Source organism: Rhinolophus hipposideros (assembly GCF_964194185.1).
Source record: "Rhinolophus hipposideros genome assembly, chromosome: 21".
In the NCBI taxonomy this organism is placed as follows: domain Eukaryota; kingdom Metazoa; phylum Chordata; class Mammalia; order Chiroptera; family Rhinolophidae; genus Rhinolophus; species Rhinolophus hipposideros.
The window spans coordinates 35,114,113-35,140,121 of record NC_138067.1 but is presented as its reverse complement, the minus strand read 5'-3'; the positions used below and the strand labels follow the sequence as shown (position 1 = coordinate 35,140,121).

At 40.7% G+C, this 26,009-nt stretch overlaps 1 protein-coding gene across 3 annotated transcripts in view; it reads right to left on the bottom strand.

Moving 5' to 3' along the window:
- The window catches only part of GARRE1 (granule associated Rac and RHOG effector 1), a 71,576-nt gene that overhangs the window by 39,274 nt on the left and 6,293 nt on the right, over positions 1–26,009 (bottom strand). For 2 of the 3 annotated variants that reach the window (XM_081032952.1, XM_081032953.1), the window contains exons 2-4: positions 14,912–14,966; positions 8,317–8,559; positions 7,274–7,865 (exon numbers count right to left, since the gene is read on the bottom strand). In XM_081032952.1, the coding sequence (XP_080889078.1) occupies positions 7,274–7,865; positions 8,317–8,402 (678 nt within the window). In that variant the 5' untranslated portion in view covers positions 8,403–8,559; positions 14,912–14,966. The remainder of the gene's footprint in view (positions 1–7,273; positions 7,866–8,316; positions 8,560–14,911; positions 14,967–26,009) is intronic. The other variant, XM_081032951.1, reaches the window with a different exon arrangement.

The following is a 26,009-nucleotide window of genomic DNA, read 5'->3' as shown; positions in this document are numbered from 1 at the left end:
AAAAAGTTTTTGAGTTCTTTGAGCTGCTCTAGCAAATTAATCAAACTCGTGGAAGGGGTGATAGAAACCTGATTTTATCGCCCGTCAGTAAGAAGCACAAGTGACAACCACACCCTGAACTTATGACTGGCGTCTAAAGGGGAGGGGGACAGTCTTGTGGGGGTGAGCCTTTAACGCGTGGGACCTGATGCTAACTCCAGACAAACAGTGTCAGAAATGACCCTCTTGGGTCATCACATTGGGTGATCAGAAATGCCAGAAGTGAGGTCGAGTACAATGTGCGGAGACAGTAGAGGAGTTTCCTAAACACTCCCCTTTTCTATTAGGAGACCACTTCACACGCACAAATCCCTCCATGAAATGGACTCATTTATGGGGTATTACCGATACATTATACCTCTCACATTCATATGGGCATAAGTTGCTCTCTTTTTTTAACTTGGAAAATGCCCAAACATACACAAGAGCTGAGTATAACAAATCTCATACCAATCAAAAAGCTTCAATATTTTGCCATGTTTTTTAATCTTTCTCCTCAACCCCACTTTTTGCTGAAACGTTCTGGAATTCCCAGTCATGTTCAAACTTCCCAAATTATCTTTAGAAATGTCTTTTTTGCTTGTTTAAATCTCGACCCCAAAAAGGCTCGTTTTATTTGCTTGTTGTATCTCTTAACTCTCTTTTAATTTAGGTACCTTCTACCTAATTTTTTTTCATGCTACTTGTTGAACAAATCCGGTCAACTGTGTAGAATATGCCACATTTTGGATTTGCTTGCTTCCTTGGGATGTCATATAACTTGTTCCGCTGTACCTCACATTTCCTGTTGGCTGGGAATTCATTCTCGAATCTTGATTACATTATTTCAGGTGTTTTTTATCCACCCCCACCAGGAGAGGGGAGAACAGAGAAAAGTCCAAGAATGATGGGGGTGCTGCTGTGTGGTTCTTATCAGGAGCCATTATCATCCAGTTGTCTCATATTCAATGATGCTGAGGTTGACCAGTGGATTTGGGTGAGACAGGCCTGATTCCTCCCTTATGAAGCCCCTTTCACCAAATGGTATTATCCTCCACTGTTGACCACTGTATACTATACAGACTAATACTGAGAGTCTTCTAAACAGAAGAATCTTCCCTCATCAATTAGAGCCACTTAGTTACCCTGAGAAACAGTCTGTACTGGAGAAGCAGGAAATTTGCTTAATATCTTATTTTTCTCCTTTTAATTAGCAAATTTCAGGGTACTGAGTTGGTTGGTTGCACAGTGTGTCTTGACAAATCCAAGTCAAAGGGTCCAGTCCCTCCAGAGTGGCAGATGCCCTCTGGCCCCAGTGGCTTCCATCCACGTAGGATTGCTGTTCACAGTGAAGTTTACAGAATCACCCAAATTCCAACTACTTAACTGTAGCTTCTCTAAAGGCTAAAATCTGAAGACAATTTAGATAACAGAAAGATTCACCTCAATTAAAATAAGCCAAAAAGAATGACTAGAAATTAGCAACAGCCTGAACACTGGATTCATACAAGCTTTTTATGAAGTGAACTACAGTTTCTGATTAATAGTAGCAATTTGGATTTTCATTTGGCATATACAGTTAGGAAATATTTACTCCATAATCTGTTATGGAAGATCTACTAGTCAAAACATGAAAAAAGTAACACTGAATTTTACCTTTAGGCAAAAAAAAAAAAAAGAAAAAAAAAAGAGTATGCAAGTTTAATTCCATTAAGGTTAATGAAAACCACATTTTGAAACCAGCTCCTAATATTTTCCATTACTGTTACTCCACAGTATTTTTGGCATATATCTATCCCAAATAAATGTCAATATGCTTGAATTAAGGTCCTTCAGAGTCAGTCAGCGCCCACAAATAAATTATTTCAGTTTCATAGTAATCACATAGTATACAAAAGACATTTGTTAGTGCATCAAACTGAAAGCCAAGGTTCAGTGACATAAAGATTTTATTTAAAGACTGTCCATTTACAAGGAGGTAATACTTGGAAAGCCACTAAAATGCTGGAAGATATAAAATATAGTACCCTTAAAGACATAAAACTGCTGGGAGCCCTGGAGCTGACCTGGGCTTCTAGAATGCCTGTACAGAGCATCTGCCCAGAGGGCAAGGCCTCCCAAACAGTGAGGCCCCACTGTGAAATCAGAACCCCAGACCAGCCCGAGGATGAATAAAGCAGGGGGAGACACGGCATCACTGCTCCCTGCATGGCAGACCCTGTCCTGCCTTCCTTTCACCTTCCCTGCACAGGCTGCCCTCTTTACCTTCTGACTTCACCCCTAGTACTCTCCCTTTGTTTCACTATTTCAGCCACAATAGGTCTCCTACAGCCAGGGCCACTTCTGCCTCAGGAAGCTTGGCTCTAGCTGTTCCCTAGGCCGGGAGTCCTCTTTTCTCTTACTCCTTCATCTCCTCCAGGTCTTGACCCAAATGTCACCTTCTAAGGGATGCCTTCTAACTACCTTATCTCAGACTGCAGCCCTCTTCTATCTACCTACACAAAGGGAGGGATTTCTCCCCTGTTCACCACTGTCATCTTCTGTGCCTGGAACAGTACCTGGCACAAATAAAATATGCAATAAATATTTGTGGAATGAACGCATGAATCACAAGTCCATTTGATTCTTTTACTTATATTTACACTGAAAAAGTCATTTTATTTAAGACAAGTGATAAACGTTTGTAAAAAGAGATGGACATTTGTGACTTCCTAATAAACAGAAAACCAAGTTACAGGGTTGTCTACGCTTCTTTAATATGAACACCAGGTTTTAATTGCAAATGATTCTTAGTAAGAATAACAGATTTCTGGGACAAATGAAACCGAGGTAGACAAAACCAAAGAGAAATTAGCCACTCAATTCAGTTAGTCCCGTATTTTACAGGGACACTGGAATTACCACACTCGTAAAAACCACTGGTGGAGATGCCCCTAGATTCAAACAGAAAAGCTACAGACAGCAGGTCCCCTGCAGTCTAACTCTAAAAAACGTTTGGGGAGGATGTCAAAGCTTTCTACAAAGAACAAATTCAATATGGGAAAGCATAGTTTTCCTGAATTCCCATTGTGGCTGGACTGACAACCAAAGGAGTCAGTGAGACTTATACAAAGGAATTCCCATGAAGCACTTGATGAAGACCACATTTCTCATTTTAGACAAAATTCCAGTTCATATACAATGTGAACTATACATTTTCTATAAATCCAGTGAGGGAAAAATCCTACCTAAACAGGCAATTGGCTTGTCCCAAAGGTTCCCAGCTACTGCAAGTGTATCCAATGAGCATCCCCCCATCCCCTCCACTTCCTTCCCCGTGCCCCATTCTAGACACAAGGCAAACAAAGCAGTTACTACTGGTAGAAGAGGTTCTCTCAGGCTTTTATACGGAAAAGCAGTTCCTACATCAGGCAGGTAATACTGCTGCCACCTTACAACACCAAAAGAGAAGATTCCACAGAGGGGTAAGGGAGGCGAATTACCTCAGGAACCAGGAAGGAAATAAGCTGAGCAAACGTTCTGGGAGGGGCAACTTTTTCTACCGAAAGGAGCTCCAGTTAGAGTATCTTTCTGCACACTTCCCTCTGATGTTGCCTTTACACGCACTGCGCTCTGCACTTCAGAGAAGGGCTGATAGTACCTTTCAAGCCATGTTGGAAGCAATAATAAATGATGATGACGATGGCAACTAACTAGGTACAGAGTTTCACACACACCAACCACTTCTGATTTTCACAAGAACCCTGGAAGGTAGGTGGTAGTTCCATTTTACAGATGGACAAGCCGAGGCTTAGAGATGTTAGATTTGCTCAAGGCTCTACAAAGCAGAGTCATTTTCTAAATCCAGGTATTTTGACTCCAGGCCTTATAACAGGCACTAGTTAACTAGTGAAACACCACAGTCACCACTCACTGACCTGACAGCAAGATGGTGAGGGTGACCTCCCTGGGTAAGGGGCAAAGTCACGGATGGGCACAAACAGGACAGGACTCACACAGGCAGCAATGCAGCTCCCAGACACAGGCAGCAGGAGCTGTGCATCCGCCAGCACATCCAAACCTGGCTGTAAGCAAGGGAGCATTAGACGCAAGCTTTGGGCACCTTCAGGGTGGGACACTGGCACTGATACTTAGTCACAGGTTGAAACTGCTCAGGCATTTGAGTATTGAATGCAGGGCTTTTCTCTTGTCCAGTCCTGGGCTAAGCTCCTGAGTAGTCCTGGCCTCGCCAGTCAAGTTCAGCAATGTGAGGCCAGACTTCTTTCCCCAGGATGAATGTTAAAGAGCCTCTAGGGGCCTTGCTGATAAATCCCTAAAAAGACCAACGGGAAAACGAACAAATGCCTAGCCATTCCATCTGAGCTGGTGACTATTCCGAGAGAGAGACCTTATTGGTCCGTGGCAGTACATAAATTCTAGAAACAACAAATACTGCTTTGTGGAAAGAGCAAAATGTTAATTCTGCAGGCCTATATCTGGCAATCACAGTTTAGAACTTACTTCTACGTCAGCTGTTGAAAACTTAGAATATACTCATAGATTCGAAAACCTATCAACAGCATTTCGTTTCCAGTCTGGCCTCCGAAATCCTGTTTAGTCCGTTATGTATAAAAACATGGTCGTATTCCAGCTATCCTAGTCACATGTCAATGGAGGAAAGCCAAGACCAAAGGCCAAACCACAACAATAATGAAATATTCCCCTTCTTAGCTCAACTGGTCCACACAGGTCCCAGGAAAGCAGAAGGGACAAGGCCGGTGCTACGGCCCCTCGGTGGCTTACTGAACCCTACTCCTCATGGCTGGTTCATCCTCTAGTTGTCATGACTTGGGGAACAAGGGTACTTGCTCGGCAGAGTTGGAGGACAAACAGACACGCAGGTTTAGCTCTGCCTCCTCCAGTACCTGGAGGCATGGCTCGAAGAAGCGCCCAATAACGTTCAGGTTAAAAGAAAAGCCTTTGGCCTTTTTCAAGCTACTCTTGCCTACAATTCTCAATAAAGTTAAAGTGCTGTGTCATTACAGGATGACAGCTCTAGCAGTCAGGGTAGAATTGTTCAACACTTTCTCAGAGGCCAAGAGTCCCTGATGGCTGTGTCTGCCGTGACCAGGCACACTGTTGGCAGAACAACATGCTTCTTCACGTAAACCAAACGAAAGCCGGAGCTGTACATTTGTACACACACAGGCGCTAGTCTGGAATGGCATGTACCAACCAGTAAATGGTGGCCACTTCTGGGAAAAGGAATGGGGTGGGAGAGGAAAGCAGTAATTTTGCTTAAATTTCTTTTGAGAAGTACATTTTTAAAAAAAATATATGCTGTGGCTGGCCCGGTGGCTCAGGCGGTTGGAGCTCTGTGCTCCTAACTCCGAAGGCTGCCGGTTCGATTCCCACATGGGCTGGTGGGCTCTCAGCCACAGGTTGCCAGATGAACTGTTCCAGTCCCACAAAGGATGGTGGGCAGCGTCCCCTGCAACTAAGATTGAACGTGGCACCTTGAGCTGAGCTGCCACTGAGCTCCCAGATGGCTCAGTTGGTTGGAGCGCGTCCTCTCAACCACAAGGTTGCCGGTTCGACTCTCACAAGGGATGGTGGGCTGCACCCCCTGCAACTAGCAACAGCATCTGGACCTGGAGCTGAGCTGCGCCCTCCACAACTAAGATTGAAAGGACAACAACTTGACTTGGAAAAAGTCCTGGAAGTACACACTGTTCCCCAATAAAGTCCTGTTCCCCTTCCCCAATAAAAAATATATATGTATGCTTTATGTATGCTTCATGTGTATAATTTTAAAAAAGAAACCATGACAAGCCACTTTCAAAACATTTCAAAATGATAATTTCCCTGAATATAAAATGTGATCAAAGAAATAACCAGAAATTATACATTTGGATAGATTCAAAACAGAATGACCCAGGGCAGTTATTATATATTTATAGTAGCAGGTTCAGCAAACTACAGCCCATGGGCCAAATCCAGTCCAAGAGACAGGTCTACAAGGTAAAACTAGTTTTTACATTTTTAATGGGTTATAAAAAAAGAAGATGTGAGAGACCACATGTCACCCATGAAGCCTAAATTTACTGTTTGCCCTCTACAGAAAAAGTCTGATGATCCCCGATTTACACCAAGAATACTGTGTCTTTTCAAAAAAAGTTCTAAATTCCTCTCGGAAATGCTTTCAAAATCACTTTTAAACACAATAAAAATTAGTTGTATTCCTTAATAGTTTACCTCTGTTTTTTACCTAAACCTACAGCAGTAGCTTCCTTATTCAGCCACCTCAATCACTGGCTCTGGCTCTGAAGACTGATGATTTCCAAAAATCAAATTCAGCCCCAGGATGGGGAAAAGGGCATTTTCCCTTCTAGCATCTGGGAGCCTAACCTATGATGTACTGCTAAAATGCAAAATGGAGAAATCAAACTCAGAAGAACACTCTGAGCAGCTAAAAATAATTTTAAAAATCTATCAGTGACACTAATATAACAAACCACAATTTTACAAACCATTTCCTAAATGAAGGAAGCAAAAGAAAAAAGGTCGTCTTTATTCTGAATGAAATTTGTATTCTAATCTTACATTATAATCTAGGGCCCTGAAAGAGGGAGAGTATTTCATTTTGACTATCAAAAACCCTAAGCAATGTACTGAATAAGAATCAAACGCATCCAATTATGAACAGGGATACATTTTCCTACCCGAGTATGACACTGGCTAGCATGTAAATGCAACAAAAATGGCCACCCTTTGCAGCTCTGTGTTCAAGAGAATTTTGCCTCTTAAAACCGTATAAACTTTTCAAGAAACAACATATCAAACAGGTACTTGTAAGAAATCAGTTCCCGGATGTTCTTTTTTGTGAGTTTAGAACTGGAAAAATAATTTATCCTGTGAAAATGTGTGGAACTGTCTACATTAAACTAATGGTGCTATATGACAACTCACAAAGCTCAAAATCATATTTAGAATTCTCAGTCCCCACCCTGTACTTTTAACAGTATGTTATTTGGAAATTAAGTTCCAATTTGAACATTTAAAGAACGTAAAATATATGAAATTTGTCTGTGTTTAATAATCTTTTAACCTACTTAATTTGAAATGAAAGCAATTCAGAACTCGGCATGCACAAATTCTTCTAAGGAGAGGTATCAACAGGAAGAGAATAAAGACCATCGTTATGGTGATTTGGGAAAAAACCATTTACCCCTGGGATACAGTTTCCTAGCCGAGTATGACCCAGAAGATACGCTACCTCAATGTCCTGGAGACTGAATTCCTTCTGATCCGTGAAGTTTGCGGCCCCAGCGCTCAGTTCCATCAGCATCTTGGCGATCTCAGGCTTTATGGCTGAAGTTAGCCGACTGGCTGCTTCCATGACGTGCTCCTGCACGTCTTTCAGTTGCATGGCTGCCTTGGAGTAGTGCGAGTTCCTGAACACAGTGCTGAAGAGATCTGTGAGGAAAGTACTGGCACGGCAGAAGACATTGAGGGCGTCCAGGTACTTGGAGATGCCCTGCTGGATGTCGGCGATGGGAGTGGAGTGGGGCATGGCATGGTGGCAGCTGCCTGCAGCAGTCAGACTGCCCAGCGGGGCAGTGGAGGCCGTAGATGCCAGGGGAGCGCTCAGTGCTCGGCCCAGCTCGGGCATCGGGTACTGCTGGTGCTGCTGCACCTTCTGCTTGGACCCGCCAAGCAGGAAGCGCCGCTTGTAGTCCATTTTGCTGTCTTGGGCACTGCAGCAATACATGCGGGAGAGGGGACTGTCCCAGGGACCGGAGCGGGGCAGGGTTCCAAGTCTTGTTATTCCCCCCCAATCTGTAGCTAGGTATAAAAATAGTGGAGTTCTGCAAATATAAGTTTTAAAAAAGGCATTTCCATGAGGCAGGTGACCATGTGATCCAATGTAGATATGAGGAGGACAAGTTTATATAATTAAAATTTTCAGTGTAGGAAGGACCTCTGACGAAAAATATATGTGTGTCCAAAATGCTGCAGAAGAACTGTTAGCATTCCACTCTCTTCATAAAAAGATATGCTTGCTGAGAAAAATGCTTACCTATAATTGCTTTGCAAGAATATTTTGATACTTGTATCTACCATGGCAGAAAAATAACTTAACTTTAAAAAAATGTAATATAATGTATCTTTAATATACCAGAAAAGTTAGAACCCAAAAACCCACAAGCTGATCAACAGCGATTTAAAAGGTAGTACAGAATTACCTCACACTAAGTTCTTAAGGAAGATCAAACCTCTGCTGAATTTTGACAGAGCCTGCCTGTCAAATCCATTTACCTGTAAAGCTTCTTCTCAATGCGAAAAATTTCCAAATTTCCTTTAATATTTTCGGAAAACAAGTTTTTGTTTTTGAAAAATGGCATTTGTTATTATAAGTCTTCTCCTCCTTGCCTTTTGTTTGCTGAGGTAGCGGTTTCCTTGTAACATTAATAAGAGGTGCTTCCAGACTGGGTTGGCCCTCAATTGTAAAGTCTGAAGCAAGAATGCACAGATGTAATTGTAAGGCCTCTAAGTCATTTCCTGTAAGGGGGAAAAAATAAGATTGTTAGGAAAGTTACAGGACAATGAGTAATTCTGGAACATTAACTCCTGAAGTGCTATTATCCCCAAAGGTAGGCTACAAATGAGTAAGAAATCATATTATAACCTTACAAAAGCAGGTACAACAGCAAGAGTTGATTCCTTGAGTTGCAGTACAAAAATAATGCAATAAAAAAAAAGTTCGATTCCACAGCCACCATTCCAAAGCTAACACGAGTACCTGACAAGTCAAGCAGGGCCTGGATAAGTATAGCACTCATAAAACTTTAAGGGGATTTGGAAAAGGGAGTGATGAGCAAAGATGGAAAGAAATCAGGAAGGTTGTTATTTAGAAAATGTTACTTTGAGTTAGGCCTTGATTGTAGGATGGGTTTTGTCAAGTGCCAAAGGGATGGGTGAGGCTCCCCAGGTGAAAGGACCACCATAGCAAAGGCCACGAAGCAGGATGGCACAGGGTTTGTTCAGGATACCCAGCTGGACCAAAGTGCAATGTACAGAAAGACAGAGCCTAGAGGTGGGTGGCTAGCAAGAGGTCTGCAGATAGGATTCTTCTCATCCTCACCTAGGTATCAGTTTCCCCCCTAGATGTTCAAAGGGAAGCCTGGCAGAGTGCACCAGCTCTTATACTCTGAGGTAGCTTCTGTAGCACACCTGGCACTGAATAGGTTCAAATACCCATGTCTTGATATTTCTGATTGTAATTTCTGATATACCTACAACAGTGGACTCGTGTGAGTCTCACATAGCTAGCACCGGGGTTCACAGTAGCCTGAACTATCTGTTCTTTCAAACATAATAGTTCAAATATACAAAGGTGCCCCAAAAATGTATATACATTTTAAGAAAGGAAAAAACTGTATTAAAATTACACTGATGGAAACCACTTTGAGCCTCTTATAATTGCAGAAGTCAAACATGACTTGTATTCCTCTTTTGTTATCAGTATATACTGAGTATTACAATTTTAATACATTTTTTTCCTTCCTTAAAATGTGTGTGTATACATTTTTTTGGCACCCTCTGTTTGTTACTGAGTATTATCTTTAGTCTATATTACACTTCAACCTATATGTCTGTATATAGTTTGGTCTACTTATTGGTAACTGGTTTTTCTTTCTTTCTGTTTTCCTTATTTTGTAGATAAAAATAAATACAAGTCACTCATCATGGCCAATACCATGCCTGCTTTATGGTTCTGTGATGGCATAAGGAACCTAGGAAGGTAAGTGACAAGAGCAAAAGATGAGAAAAGTGCTGTGGATACAAACACATACTCTGAAAGTGTAGTAACCCTAACTCAGCTAGCATGTAAATTCAACACAAATGGCCACCCTTTGTAACTCTGTGTTCAAGAGAATCTTGCCTCTTAAAACCGTATAAACTTTTCAAGAAACAACATATCAAACAGCTACTTGTAAGAAATCTGTTCCCAGGTGTTCTTTTTTCAAATTCAGGACAATGAGGCAACCATATCCATCTCTACCCAAGAGCTCCATTATAATCAGTGTGGCCTTAGGAATTCTGATGTACAACAGAAGCACTCCACAGGAGTGCTGAAGGAGGACGGCTGCTCACACAGGAACTGTGTGCCCGTGAGGGAGAAGCATGGCTTTGAGTTGACCCCACTGAGTGTCCTGAGCAGCCCTGAGGAGCACTCCTCTGTTCGGTGCTGCGTGCTGGTGTCTCTGGTCTGAGAGTCCACCCCCATGGCTCTGCCAGATGGTCCTGGAAGGCCAAGAAAGAACCGTATACTTACCTAAATTTTAAAAAATTATCATAAACATGAAACTGTTTTTTTTTTTAACTTTACATGCTTCTAAAGTTTATTTGAATGAAACTTGTAATGCTTAAAAATATACTACTTCACCAAATTCAGCTACAAATTCAATGCAACTGTCTATCAAAATCTGAACTACCTTTTCTAATAGAAATGAGCAAGATGATCCTAAAATTTATATGAAAACACAAGGGACCCAACATGGCCAAAAAAATATTGAAAAAAATATGTCGGAGGATTCACACTTCCTGATTTGAAAACCTTCTACAAAGCTATAGTAATCAAGGTAGTGGAGTACTGGCATGAGATAGACAGACAAATAGATAGACAGACAAACAGACAGACAGATAGATAGATCTCAATGGAATAAAACTGAGAATTTAGAAAAACCCCTACATCTATGGTCAACTGATTTTAGACAAGTGCCAAAACCCAGCTGAAAAAGAACAGTCTTTTCAATAGAGGGTGCAAGGGACAAGTAGAGGGACAATAGAGGGACAAGTAGATACCCACACGCAAAAGAGTGAATATGGATCCCTATACGATATACAAAAACTAACTCAAAATAAATCAAAGACCTAAATGTAAGAGCTAAAACTATAAGCTCTTAGGAGAAAATATGTATAAAGCTTTGCGATCTTGGATTATGAGTAGGCAATAGTTTCTAAGACATGACATCTAAAGCACAAGCATCAAAAGAAAAACTAGAAAAATTGGACTTCATCAAAATTAAAAATGTGCATCAAAGGTCATACCAAGCTGAAGAGACAACCCACAATGGGCAAAAATATTTGAAAATCATGTATCTGTTAAGGGTCTAGTATCCAGAATATATAAAGAACTCTTGAAATTCAACAAAATGACAAATGATCCAATTAAAAAATGGGCAAAGAAGTTGAACAGACATTTCTTCAAAGATATACAACTGGCCAATAAGCGAAGGAAAAAAATGCTCAACAAAAAATGCTCAACACAATTAGTTATTAAGGAAATACAATTGAAAATCACAAAAAGATACCACTTCACACATACCAGGATGACTACAACAAACACAAACAAAAAACAAAACAGAAGTGTGGGCGAGAATGTGGAGAAACTGGAACCTTCCTACATTGCTGGTGGGAATGCAAAATGATGCTGCCACTATGGAAAGCAATTTGACAGTTCCTCTCAATGTTACACGGAGAATTGTCAGATGATGACCAAGCAATTCTACTCTCAAGAAGCCAGACACATGAAGAAGCAACAAATTATATGATCCCATTGCCATGAAATGTCCGGAGCAGGCAAATCCAGAAACAGAAAACATATTTGTGGATCAGGGAGTCACTGCTAATGGGTTTCTTTAGGGTGCTGACAAGATTCTGAAGTTGGACAGTAGTGATGGCTGCACAACTCTGAATACACTAAAACACATATGGTATATGAATTATGTTTCAATAAAGCTGTTATTTAAAAAAAATGTATTTCATTTTTGCCATTTCCCGTATCTTCTTATTTAACAGCAAAAGGTACACAACACCTTTTGTAATAAAAAAAAGTACATAAAAGGTAAGTTTCCATGGATACCTTTAATGTCAGACTTAGTCTCCTCTTCATACTCCACCTGGAAATCTCTATTTAAATGATGCTATCCAGAACCTGGCCCTTAAAGGTCCTCTAATTTAAGTCCTTCAATTTATAGACAAGGGGAAAATAAAGCCCAGGATAGTAAATGTTTTGCACTAGACCACATAGTGTCAGGATCAGACTTGGGTATCTTGACTCTCAGAACTCCAAAGACATACATAAACACTTTGTTCTAAACGAGTGGCCTAACCTAATGAAGATTTATTTCTTGCTCACATGAAGTTCAATGTGGGTCTTGCAGCCCTTCTTCAACTTGTAGGGACATCACTTCAACTTGTGTTTTCCATAGTCACCTTACCACACAAAAAAGACACTCATACCCATTTTTTACTGCTTCTCACTGGAAGTGACACACACCACTTCCTCTCACAGCCCTTTGGCCAGAATTAGTCACACGGTGCCAGTGTAACTACAAGAGAGGCTGGGAAATGGAGATATGGAATAATGTGGTGAGCACTACAGTTGGCCATAGCTGTCCACTCAGCTCAGCTATCTGTTGTGCAGTTCTGACCAGATGGCAAAAGCAATTCAGATTCCCCACAGGAGAAGCTATATTGTCATGCGGAGTCCCCACAGCCGGCCAGGTGATTGTTACACAGGCTGCTCTAGGACATGCTCTTCGTTGCGTGCATGTAATGCAGAGTGGGGGAGTAGAAGGCGGTGGGGAGGGAAAAGGCACAGATTTCTTTGAGAAATTGATGAAAGAACACTCCTTAGTCGAACACATACTCAAACCACCCAAGTTTCCACTCAGTTTTGGCATTGGAGCCCCAGGTGAATAACCACCTGCCCTCCGCACTCCCTGTGCTTCCCTTCCCCACACAGGAAGGCTACATAGAGCTGGAGGCAACAGGTCACTTTGGGGAAACGGAACCTCACTTCCTGCATCTAGTGTTGATCCAGCAGGTAACCAAGCAGCGGAGGCCCAAGGCTCCGGCTAACGCATTCAGGGAAACCAAAGAGAAACACAGCTGGGACCCTTTTGCACCCACACCACTCACTGCCTATGTATGCACCCACATTTTCAAGGTGTGGTCCTTACACCATGAGCATCAGAACTGAACTGTCCAGGACCAAAGGAGCACCTGCATTACAATAAGTCGTCTATAGGTCATACCAGTGTACAGGGGGTGGTCATAACAGCCACTGAACATGTTATTAAGAATGGAAACGTTTTAAGTAATTTTTTTCACAAGATGCCATATTAACATTAACCTTTTTAAGGCTAGAATGAAAAGAAAGGAGTCAATGAAAACCAATCCTGGCTGAAGGACTTCCTTCCCTGATATGAGAATCAGAATACCACTCTTAAGAGAATGACTATTGAAATGTGGATTCCTGGGGGGGTGGGAGGTGGGAGATGAGGGTAACGGGGATCAAACATATGGTGATGGAAGGAGAACTGACTCTGGGTGGTGAACACACAGTGGGATTTATAGATGATGTAATACAGAATTGTACACCTGAAATCTATGTAATTTCACTAACAATTGTCACCCCAATAAATTATAAAAAAAAAAAAGAAAAGTGGATTCCTGGGGTACAAGCCAAATCTAACAAATCAATCTTTGGGGGTAGGAGCAGAGAAGCCTCCCAGGTGATGCTGATGCACGCTATAATTTGAGGACCAAAATGCTCAGCTGAAAACCTGCTGACGGCGACGAGGAGGAGGGCACCGAGCACAGATCCTGAAGACGCTGACTGTGTGGACACCACGCACCGCGACTCCGGTGTTTTACCAACACTCCTATTCAACCAAAGACCAGCACGGGAACCTCTCCCCCCATGTGATCAATGACCCTCTTTCTGAGAACCAAGGGGCTAGTTGGACAATTCAATGGAAACTTCTGTTTGTATCCTAATTGCTTCTAACGAGACCACTTAAGTCACACAGTCAAGCCTGGGGTTCTTCTCCAGGCACAAACCCCTTAAGATGAAAACTGGTTTTATTTTTAACAGACCTGGTACTCCTATGCTGATCTTTTCTGGAATCAAAATTAGACAATGCTGAATTCAAGGAAACATTATGGAACTGAAATAACATTCAAGTTCTATTATTTTCAAATCAGATTTGGCAAGGAACAATATGCAGAGAAGGTGGTAATATCCATCTAAGGAGTAGTCTTCACAGCAGTGATAATATCCCCTGACAAAATACTGTTGGCAACCGGGTGATGGGTACATGAGGTTCATCATATTATCTGCTCTACTGCTGTTTAAATGAATAAACATTTCTGTAATAAAAAGTTTAAAATGCACACAGACGTGTATACAAGCACCTGGATATATCACTTTTACTTTTTTAAAAAATAAAATTCTTCTCCATGCTGTCTTACTGTTTTTTGAATGCTTTCAACCCCTATTTATCTGCCTGAAGGGCTAAAACATGTTCCATCTATCTAAGCACATTTCTTTTCTTAAAAAGAATTCTCACTGGGAAAATATTCATTATTTATGAATCCACTCACTATTCATGCTACATGGAAATAAATAGGCACTGTGAAAGACCTCAGAAATTAGTTGTAGCCAAGACTTGTAAGATTTAAGTCCTGTGTTTGTAAGTTTTACTGCTGCCTAAGATTCTCAAACACATAGCAGAAAAAGACACTTTTGGAGATGTCATATCTTTTCAACACCACAATAATTTGCAAAAGTTCTCAACAGATTAAAATTGAACTCAGATATGATTACATCATTTAAAAGATTCCTTTCTGCAAAGTTATCAGTAATTTCTATTTCAAATAATAACAAAGAACATGCTTAAAACTACACAAAGTAAAAAGGACTTTCTTATATCCATAACTGATAAGATATAAAAGTGGTCATCCTGAGAAAATCTGAAGAGCTTCCCTTTGGAGAGTCCAGCGGATAAAAGGTGGCCTTGGGGGTGGACTAACTGGGTGAGATCCTGGCTCTGCCACTTACCAGCTATGTGACCTTGGGCAAGTTGTTTAACCTCTCTGTGTCTCAGTTTCATCGTCTGTAAAATAGGGATAATAACAGTAACTACTGTTATTGAGTTAAATTAATTTATACACATAAAGCACGAAGAATCACATCTGGCACGTATTAAGGACTAAATGCTTGATGATCTTACTATTATTCCCACATAATAAGTGAAAGTAAGAAGGCTTTGTTACCTCCACTTTTCTGGGGAAAAGTTACTGACAAACAAGGTCTTATAAAGTCACCCAATCCCTAACTGAGTAGAAATCCACATATCCTAGTGTGGGCAGCATCATACGTTTCAGTGATATGATCGCTATCATTTGTGAACATAGAGAACAAATTTTAAATCCATTTCAGTCATTAAGCCAACAGAGAAAAATGAAGTGAAAAGCAGTTCTGTTGACAGCAATGGTATGACACAAAGTAGCTTCATTTCAAGATGACAGGCTAAATAAATAGTCTTACCTCCTTACTTTCCCCAAATCTCAATGACATAACAGTAAAGATGTGTTCACAAGCGAATCACAGCATAACAGTAATGAGAAGTTTACTTAAACGCTGGCCACTTTCTAGAAGATGGAGAGAAAGCAGCTAATTGTATGACAGGACAGACCAGAGCAGAGGTAGACACTTCCCAGAACATGTAGTGTCAAAGGTGGGCAGAGAGGCAGAACCCTTTATCCTGGAGGAGCTCGATAAATGCCCAGTTTTGAGTCAGCAGGTACAGAAATCAGGAGTGGGAGATGGGTTCATCTACCTCATCTCTATACTTTTCACTCCTGGTCAATGCATCAGCCAATTCCTATTAAGAGGACTGTTGGAAGAACAGGAACCTCTGTTATCAATTACCTACATAATCAGCCCAGTTTTTCATTGACAAGGCTCGCCAGATAGTGAAAGAAAACGAAGAGGACAAAAAGGACAACTAAGATGAAAAGAAGATCAGACCCAGAAGAAACATATTTTAGGCCCCAGAAAACACCTGAAAAGAAATTCTGATATCCTCAGAGAGATCTGAGAAGCAAGCAAAATCATAAAGGAAACAGAAATCAAGAAAGAATTCTTGGAAATAAGATTGCCAAGATGAAAAACAAGGGGAGAAATAAAATGGGAGTGGAGTAGAGTATAGGAGACAGAGAGACACACACACACTTATATTTTTTAAAATAACCTATTTTGTCGTGTATAATGCGCACTCCCATTTTTGGTCCAAACTTTCAGGGAAACTCTTTCATTGTAATTTTTTAATTCAAATTTTTGTTTACATTTAGGTACTTGATTTTTGTATTAGAAAGGAATTTTAGCATTTTTAAATATATTATGGTACAAGAAGTTTTATCTAACAAATAATTACAAAACACAAGAACAGACACAAGGCACAGGACATTTTATGTACCGGGAACAAATTTACGATATTTACGCAGCATAGAAGGCCAACAACTCTTCGTTGTGTCAAGCTTGTCGTAAATTCAACAGAACTGATTATCGTATTCCAGGGTATCATTCTGCATACGGCACTGTTATTGATTTCTAGAGTTACACTTTTAACTCATAAACATAAGTAAAAGAATTCAAAAAACATTTACATAGAACGACCCATGCATAATGCGCACCCTTATTTTTCTCTCACAAATTTGGGAAAAACGTGCACATTATACATGGCAAAATATAGTAAACAATGGAAAAATAAACCAATAACAATGTTTACCTATGAGGTACAGAGAAGAACAAAGGAAAGGAAGGAAGTCGTACTGCTCTCATCTACCTTGCTTTAGAGTTGGATCTTTAGAACCATGTAAATATTTTATATAATTTTTTAAAAGTAAATCAAACGGGAAACAATCCCTAAAAATGAAAAACAGACAAATGAACCTAAACTATTTATCAAAGTGGTGGCATAACAACATAGAAGTTTACTTAAAGTTAAAACAGTGTTTTGACTGTACCTCTCTGGTGTTACAGTCAATAGAAGAAGAGACACGAATATGAAATCAAATAAATAAAATCCTTTAATTCTTTATGTGAATTTGAAACATCAATATGAAATTACGATTCATCTTTCTTTCCAAAAAGTTCGTATTTACTTTATGGAAAAGACCTAAAAGAATTCACATCCCAGTTGCAGTGAATGCCCCTAATACTACTTCCCACCAAAAAGAATCAGAGCTCTCTATGGAAATGCCCGATTCTAGATCTGGGATCAGAAACAAAAAGACAAGCCCCGGAATTTTTATCAGGCCAGAAAGCAGGGAACCCATCTAATACTACTACCTGGTTCATATCAAAAGGACCCAGAGTTAACCTGAAGAATAAGCTCTATTAATGTCCAATAATGGAACAATTTAAGCATCAAAAAGAGTAACTCTTCTGGAGCAAAATTCATTAAATATATAAAAATTAATGAATTTGGGCTTGGCAATGATTTCCTGGATATGATACCAAAAACACAGGCAACAAAAGAAAAAACAGGCAAATCAGATTCAAAATTGAAACTTTTGTGCATCAAAGGACACTATCATTAGACTGAAAAGGCAACCTACAGAATGGGAGAAAATATTTGTAAATAATATTATCTGAAAAGGAATTAATATCCAGAATATATAAAAACTTCTACAACTCAAAAACAAAACCCAAACAGTCTAATTGTAAAATGGACAAAGGACTTGAACAGTAGTTTGTCCAAAGAAATAGACAAATGGCCAATAAGCACATGAAAAGATGCTCAACATCATTAATCATTAGGGAATGCAACACAAAACCACAATGAGATGCCACTTCAAATCCATCAGGATGGCTTGAAAAGAAGAAAAAAAACACAGAAAAATAACATGTTGACAAGGATGTGAAGAAATTGGAATCCTGTGGATTGCTGGTGGGAATGCAAAATGGTGCAGCCACAATGGAAAATAGTATTGTAATTCCTCAAATAATTAAACAGATAATTACCATATGATCCTGCAATTACACTCCTGGGTATACACACGCAACAACTGAAAGCAGGAACTTGAACAGTTATTTGTACACCAATGTTCATAGCTGCATTATTCATAAAAGCCAAAAGGTGGAAACAAGCCAAATGTTCATTGACGAATGGATAAACAAAATGTGGTATAACCATACAATGGACTATTATTCAGCTTAAAAAAGGAAGGAAATTCTGACACATGTTTCCATCTGGATCATCCATGTGGCAAGCTCCCTCTCTGCTTGTCAGACCACTGGTCTGCAGAAACCTGGCGGCGGTTGCAGCGTCTGTGGTCTTAGCATAGGTGCTGGGGGAACGAAGCCGAGATCACGGTCTCTACTTCCGAAGTCACAGCTAAGTAACAGGATCGGCAAGCACCTTGTTTCTCAAGCTCAGGCTTGATATGGGTGGAGAGTGCTGGCTATTTCTCTGGGGAGCCTGTCCTTTATCTTTTACATCTGTTTACATCTTTCAACACACACACACACACACACACACACACACACACACACACACACACTTTTCTCTCATTTCTCTAGTCAAATATGTTCATCTACTCTTTTACAGTTTCAGGTTTTACAACGAAATTTACCTTGCCAAACTCATGATCAAATATAGATGAACCCTTTGAAGAAGACAATACAAATGGCCAATAAGCACATTGAAAGGTGCTCAACATAATTAGTTATCAGAAAAATGCAAATCAAAACCACAAGTGGCATACTTCACAACCAGTAGGATGGCTATAAAAAAGACAGACAATAGCAAGTGTTGGTGCAGATGTGGAGAAACTGGAATCCTCATATACTGTCCATGGGGACGTAAACCGGTGCAGATATTTTGGAAAACAGTTGGCAGTATCTTAAAAAGTTAGAATTACCATGTATTCAAGTAATCCCACAACCATGTATATATCCAAGAGAAATTAAAAACACGTCTCCACAAAAACTTGTATATGAAAGTTCAGAGCAATATTATTCATAATAATAAGAGAGGAAACAAACCAAATGTCTATCAACTAATAAATGGACAAAATGTAGTATAGGCAAATGATGGAATAATATTCAGGCATAAAAAGGAATGAAGTGCTGATACATGCTATGACATAAATTGACACTTGAAAACATGCTAAGTAAATGAAGCCAGACACAAAAGGCCACATATTGTATGATTCCATTAATATGAAATGCCCAGAATAGTCAAATCCATTGAAACAGAAAGTAGATTAATGGTTGCCCAGGGCTGGGGTAGATGGGAAGTGAGGAATGACTGCTAATGGATACTTTTTTTTTTTTTTAGAGTAACAAAATGTTCTAAAATTGATTGTGATGGTAGTTGTATAACTCTGTGGATATACTAAAAATCATTAAATTACTCATTTTAAAGGGTGAATTATATGGTACGAGTTATATTTCAATAAAGCTGTTATTTTAAAAAGATGAACCACTCCACAAACAATTCTCTCTTGAGAAAAAAAAGACAGAAAGTTCTTTCCTCTCCAGTCCACAATAATGTAAATTTAAGTGTCTACCTTTGATAATGTGGAGACACTACAGGAAATTCTTTAGGGAGATGAGTGAAGTTAGTGTTTATGAAGTTCAAAGCCCAACCATTCCCATGGCTTTTTTTTTCCTTGTCAGTTCAGAATGACACAAGCCATATTTAGAAATGCACTCCAGAAAAATGCTTTGAAGAATTTTATTCTCAACATTCATGAATTAAAAATATCTATCCAGGCAAGAAAAAAATGCCACAAAGATTCAGTTCTTCTCTCTCTTATGATTCTCCTTTTTTGGCTCCCCTTCTATGTCACCACATTAAAAAGAGGGATATGAAAAGACGGTGGTGCTCCTAGTTCTCCTCCTGCCCCTGTGGCTTTTCTGTTGCCTCTGTGAAGCACCCCCTCCTTGACAGACCTGAAGTACTGTGTGACTCCTCAGAGCTCGATGCTCTGCCCCCTTTCTAAGATCAACATATTCTCCCTGGGGAGGATCCCCAAATCCATCTCTCTAACCCAGGTCTTTCTCCTGTGCTCCAGACCCCAAATATTCAACTGCCGACTGGACGGGTCTGCAAGTCATGCCCCAAACCAACTGTCCTAGTCTTTCAGTTCCTCCCCGTCTTGGTGAAGGGTGTGGCCATTTGCCTACCTGAACAAGCCCCAGGAGCCTGAGTTATCCTCTAGTCATCTCTCTCCTTTACAGCCAGTCAATCACTCAGTCACCTCTTCCCTGCCTTCCTACTATCTCTCAGGTCTTTTCCCTTCCCTCTATCTTCACTGCCAATCCAAAGTTCAGACCAGCTTTACCTCTTGCCTCAATTACAGACAGCCTCGGGAGTGATCTTCGAAATGCTTGGAATGCTTCCCTCTGGTTGCTGTGTGATTCTTCTAGAGCCAATTTAATCATGCCACTCTCCTGCTTAAAAATCCATTATGGCTCTCCACTACCCTTCCCAACTTTCTTTCCCACTGCCCCCGCCCCATCTCTGCCCAACACTGCCCAGTTCTTGCTTCTGCCATCTTCCCGCTCACCACCTACAGATTCAGCTCCCTCTGCCTGGAAAGCTCTCCAGGCTTACTCTCACGCCTCGTGGGCGAGCCACCTTGATACGACTGAGCTGGAGGGCCTCTGTGTGCTACCCTAAGAGCCCGGTGTGGGCCCTGTCTCAGCATGACCTTTGCTGTATGGTAACATACTATATCACAGCTGCCAGTTTCCTTCGTGTTTTTCTCAGCCATCTCCAACCCTCGAGTTCACTGAGCTCATTCAAGATATTTGAGAGGGCTAAGTACATTGTAAACACTGAACAGGTATGTGTTGAATGATTAGTTCATTCTTAGTGTTATTTAATGGTTATTTCTATACCGCATTCATACGGCCAGCCTTGTCATTCACGGAGGCAGTAGTTAAGTGCTAGAAATAAGGTTCTGCTTAAAAAAAAAAAAAAAAAAAAAGCTACTGATGGCATACCATGTTCATACAAGTCCTTCTCAACAAAACAGACCATTCATTAAAAGCCTACAAAGTATCCACCTTGTAGCATTATACGTAGATCTTTAGGTACATAATCTCATTTAATGCTCACTAGAACTGTAAAATAAAAACAGCTGACATGAAGCGCACAGGTACTAAGTGCCAGGCACGGCGCTAGGCTCTTTATACCTGTTACCTAAGTTCATGCTCATGATGACCCTGTGAAGTAGGTGAGGCATCTAAAGAGGTTAAGTGAGTTCTTCAAGTTCTTGCCGCATGGATAAGGTGGTACTCGCCGACAGCTGGATCTGGGGCCTGGGAGTCTGCCACCGGAGGCTGAGCTCTCCATCACTGTACTGTTCCACCTCTAAAAATATCTAGCCCATGACATTGTTTCTCACTCTTAGGAGATTGTTTAAAGCTCTCGGCTTCTTGGGACTGACTGCAAGTTGATCTGGAATAATGAAAAGTGATCTCTCTTTAGGGGCTCAAGCTCATTCCATTGCTGATGACACCCAAATTCAACTGTGCGGTCAAGACCCTTATCTCCCAAGACTAGACTCTTGAGACATCTCCTGAGGTCCTTCAAATTTACCTAGTCATCTTTGCATCCCCTGCTCCTCTTGCTGTATTTACTGCCTTGGTCAAAGGCACTTCCCACCCGGAGCCTAAACCTACGGTGTGAGCCCTGCCCGTCCCCTTACCTTTCTACCCCTTATGTTCAATCCCGCCAGTCCTGTTCACCCCAGTTCGCAGTTCAATCCCGTTCACCTGTCCTACAGCAACGGCTCCGTAAATGTTGGCGACCATCACTGCTGCACCCTAAATGCCTCTCATTCTCTCTCTTATACCAGCACTGTTCAGCTTCCAAGGAACTAGCATTCCGAGACAAACATTCAAGGCTGAGAGAGAAGGCCTTTTATGAGGACCGGAGGCCAGGCTGCCAGATGCTGGGGCCCCAGCTCTTGCAGGGACAGCACACAGAAGGTATACCACCATGCCGGCTGACAGACGACAGCAAAACCCAAGCAGCACACCAACAATGAATGAGAATGTCAGATACTGGAATAGAAACTAACAAATGGCTCCAATCCCAAGGAACCAAACATTCTATTTTATTCCACTTCACAAAATTAGGAAATCAGTATTCAATCCTTTAACACAGTGGTTCTCAACAAGTGGAGATGATCATACACACACACACACACACGCCCAGGGGACATTCTGGAAACATTTTTTGGTTGTCAACTGAGGGAGTGCTAGTGGGTGAGGACAGAAATGTTGCTAAATGTCCTACAATGCGCAGTATGGCCCTCTGACCCTGTCCACCTAACGACAAAGAATTATCCACCCAGGTCAATAATGTCCCTCTACTGAGCAACTCTGCTAAACAAATGCTGTGAGCTCCTTCCATATTCCAGTTGCCTAATATATAAAAAGTTACTTCTTTCTGGGAAGATGATACAAACTTCCCCATAAATTATGCTACGACAGGTCCCTAAGAGGTATCACTGGAAGAGGTGGGGCAATGCTAAGAAAGTGGTTTAGAAAACAAATGCCATGAATTTAAAGGAAGGAGGCGTAGGTCCTGGTCAGAGATCTCAAGGGGGCATCCATTCAGTTCCAAGCCTGCCAGTCAAGGCCCCCACAAAGTAAACAGAATCCATCTTTCCAGCCTTACTCGCAAGAGGTCCCTTAAACAGACCCTTTGCTCCTGCAACGCTATTCCCCCACGACAGCGCCGCAGCTGGTCCACAGGGCCACTATGTCCCACCCACACGGTGATCCTCACCTACTTCACAAAAGCTTTCCTCCAGCGGAGCAGCACCTGCTCCCCCACCCCACCAAAAAAAGGCTGAGCAAGACATATGGTCATCTCAACCCAATGGTGTCCCTATGATTCCTACAGGAAGAAGGTAGTGAAGAGACAAAGGTGGAAAATGCTTTGAATGCCTCAGGCCCTAAGGCCTTCTCCTCTCCCACCTCACGTCAGGCTCAGCAGCAGCCAGCCAGGAGCTGCCTCATTTCCTGTAGTTGCTTGGTAAAAATAGGAAGTGCGGGAGGAAGTTCACAAAGCAGAAACAAAAGTAATCACTGCCCAGCTTCCTGAACACAAATCACTGAGCAGGGAGGGTATCATTAAAACATGAGAACGGAAAGGCAGGCATGGAGAGCCAAGGCCAGAGGAAAGGAAGTGGCACTTCTGGGTCCACCAAGTCCACACTGCCCCCAAAGAAAACTATGTGCAAAACTGGACACTAGCCTATTATACAGAAACAGTTTCCAAGGAATTAATACCAAAGCATGTTAAAGAATCACGTGGAAACTCCTGAAACAGTAAAGTCCTATCAGAGTAAAATACGTCAATGAAAAAACTATAGGGAGGCTGAGATTAAACTATTTTTTTCCCTTCTAGTCAGAAAGTGGCTACTAAAACTGCTTAAAACAAAACAAAAAGTTACTAAATAACTGATCAGTTGACAAAATCGGAAGCCTAAGTTATCCTATATTGAGTTATGAAAGCTCAAGTAGCTAGAAAAACCCCTACTAATACAAATTCTAATCATAGAATTTTAAATAATTCTAATCATAGCTTGATAGTTCGAATAAAGATGCTTCTACACCTGTCCCACCAACAGCGCTCAATCTTGTGAGTTGCGCCTAAAAGCTCGCAAGGCCCCCAGAATACAGGGCTAGCAGTGCCCACTGTCAAGGAGCTTCTGGCCCGCCTCCACGTGGTAACACCTGACGTCGTTAGTGTTGACTTTTGCTCCGTAACAATTTATCCCCACAAAATATGACATTCCTCTACAAAACAAAGCAAGTTATCATTAGCGGATCTGAAGAGTTTTTACATTTGGTAATCTACAAACAACTGATAATTCCATTTAAGCAGAAGAAAAAAATTTTCTAACCACACAGTCAACGGAGGTGAAATTTAGTTTCAAAATAACACAGGTTAAAAAAAAAAAAAAGATAGGCCAAATGGGTTGAACAGTCATATAGATGAAGGGCAGGTTTAAATGTTGTTTAAATTGAGGGTATTTTAGATGGAAGCAAAAAGGAAGATCAAAGGCTAGTTTATTTTTTTAAATAGTCACTACATAAATAAACAAATAGAAAAATAAACTAAATGGAAGGTAATCACCATATATTCACTTTCATATAAAGAAAAATGGTGAAAATTTAGTGAAAAAATATCCATTATAATTTAGTCCTGCTGAGGACAGACCTAGCTATCTGTCTAATTTCCTGGTAAGAAATTATCTTACTGTATTGCAAGACTCGTGTTTAGTTTTCTCATGAAGTGCAAAGACCAATGCTCAAAGCCTACTGCTGTTAAAACAAGTATTAGAACTTCTGAAATAATTTTATTACAGGAACACTCTGAGTCCAAAAATTTCTTTGTTAAACAGAAATTTTCAAAAGAAGGAAAAAGGGGGAGGGAGGTGACAGAGCCTTGCCAAGAAAAGATTTATCTGTAAACATCAACCACACATCACCAAAGGGTGACCAAAGCTGGCTCTTAAACTTCCTTAAAAATTTGCTAAGGTGAAATGAAGTTTTTATCTATAAACTAAAATGGCTTCGGACCATTAAAAATTTTCACATCAAACAAACCCAAGCACTATGAAAACCTTCCCAACAACAAATTGTGCTGCTTGATGGAAATTCAAGTGTAAATCAAGGAGTGAGAATAACTACTTTAAAGTAAATCATTTTTTAAAATCACAAAGCATTGATGTAATTTTTCAAACACAATTTGTTAAAAAAAAATTCCAAAATTTCTGCATGTATTAAAAACCTGCAGTTCATTTTTGTTAGTGTGTTATAGCATGAAAAAGCCTTGACCCACTCAGCTCTGTTTAAGCCTAGTTTTAGCCCAGTTATCCAAAATTTCCAAATTTGTAAAAAAAAAAAAAAAAAAAACAAAACACTAAAAGGCTTAACTAGTGAAAACTAATGTATCCATTAGGAAGTTACATAAGAAAACTTAAAATTCTACAGTGCTACTTATTCTTAACAATTTGCACTGTGGAACCTACCCAAAATTGATCTCAAATGGGAAAAACAAGTTACTTATCAAGAAGCTTACATACAAATGGGTAAATCAAACTGTAATTTGGAAATTATTTCTCTTACTACAGAGAAGAATTATACAAATTTTAGATAAATACACTTTAGATCCAGAACCACTTCTGAAAATTTAAGGAACTCACGAAAAATTTTATCAATGGATAATTGTAGCAGTTCCCTCCTCCAGGCTGGGAACACTGACTCCAATTTTATACACCCAGCAACCCTTCCCGTCTCTGACAAAGGACAGCAAACCAGAGTCACAGCAGAGGAACCCTTTCTTCCCCCACAAACCTGCCAGCAAGTGAAACATTTAGCAATGAGGACACTCAGGGAGCCTCCTCCCCATCACTCCCACAGGCAGAGCAGACAGCTCTGGACAGCAGGCCTGCAGTGGCTCAGCTGACTGGCTTCCAGGCTCTGCCACTTATCTAGACCAGGAGCCTTCACATATTCAAGCATTTGCTGAGGCCCTACTATGTGCATAGCATTGCTCCAGGCACTGGGGATGGCGCAGTGGAGAATGAGACAAAATTCCTGTTCTCAAGGAGCTTACTTAAAGCCTGCATGGAAGAAAAAGGAGAAAATGCTCACGCTCTTACCTTGGAGGTAAGACGCTCTGCTACACAGAGATTGCATGGAAACGGGCACGGCCACACTGCAGTAGCTCCGGGTATGGATTTGGGAGTCTGAATGACCTAGATAGGAATTCCTCCTCTCAGTAATTATCAGTTGAATGAATGGCACTTACTAACTCTAAGAACTTAGGCAAGTTACTTAAACTCTTATGCCTCGATATCTTCAGTGATGAGGATTAAATCCATAAAGGACAACACTTGGCATATCCTGAGTCTCACTCAGTAAGTGGAAGCTACTGCTCTGAAAGAGGCTGGGCACTAGTAGGAGGGCAGCATTTTATCGTCTACTAAAATTCTTTATTCTGACCTACTATTAATAAAAACACCAACTTTTTCGTCCCCAAATACTGCATAGTTACAACAAGTTTCAAACATTGTACTTACCTTCCTGCAGCTCTGGCCTCAACTAACCGAGTCCT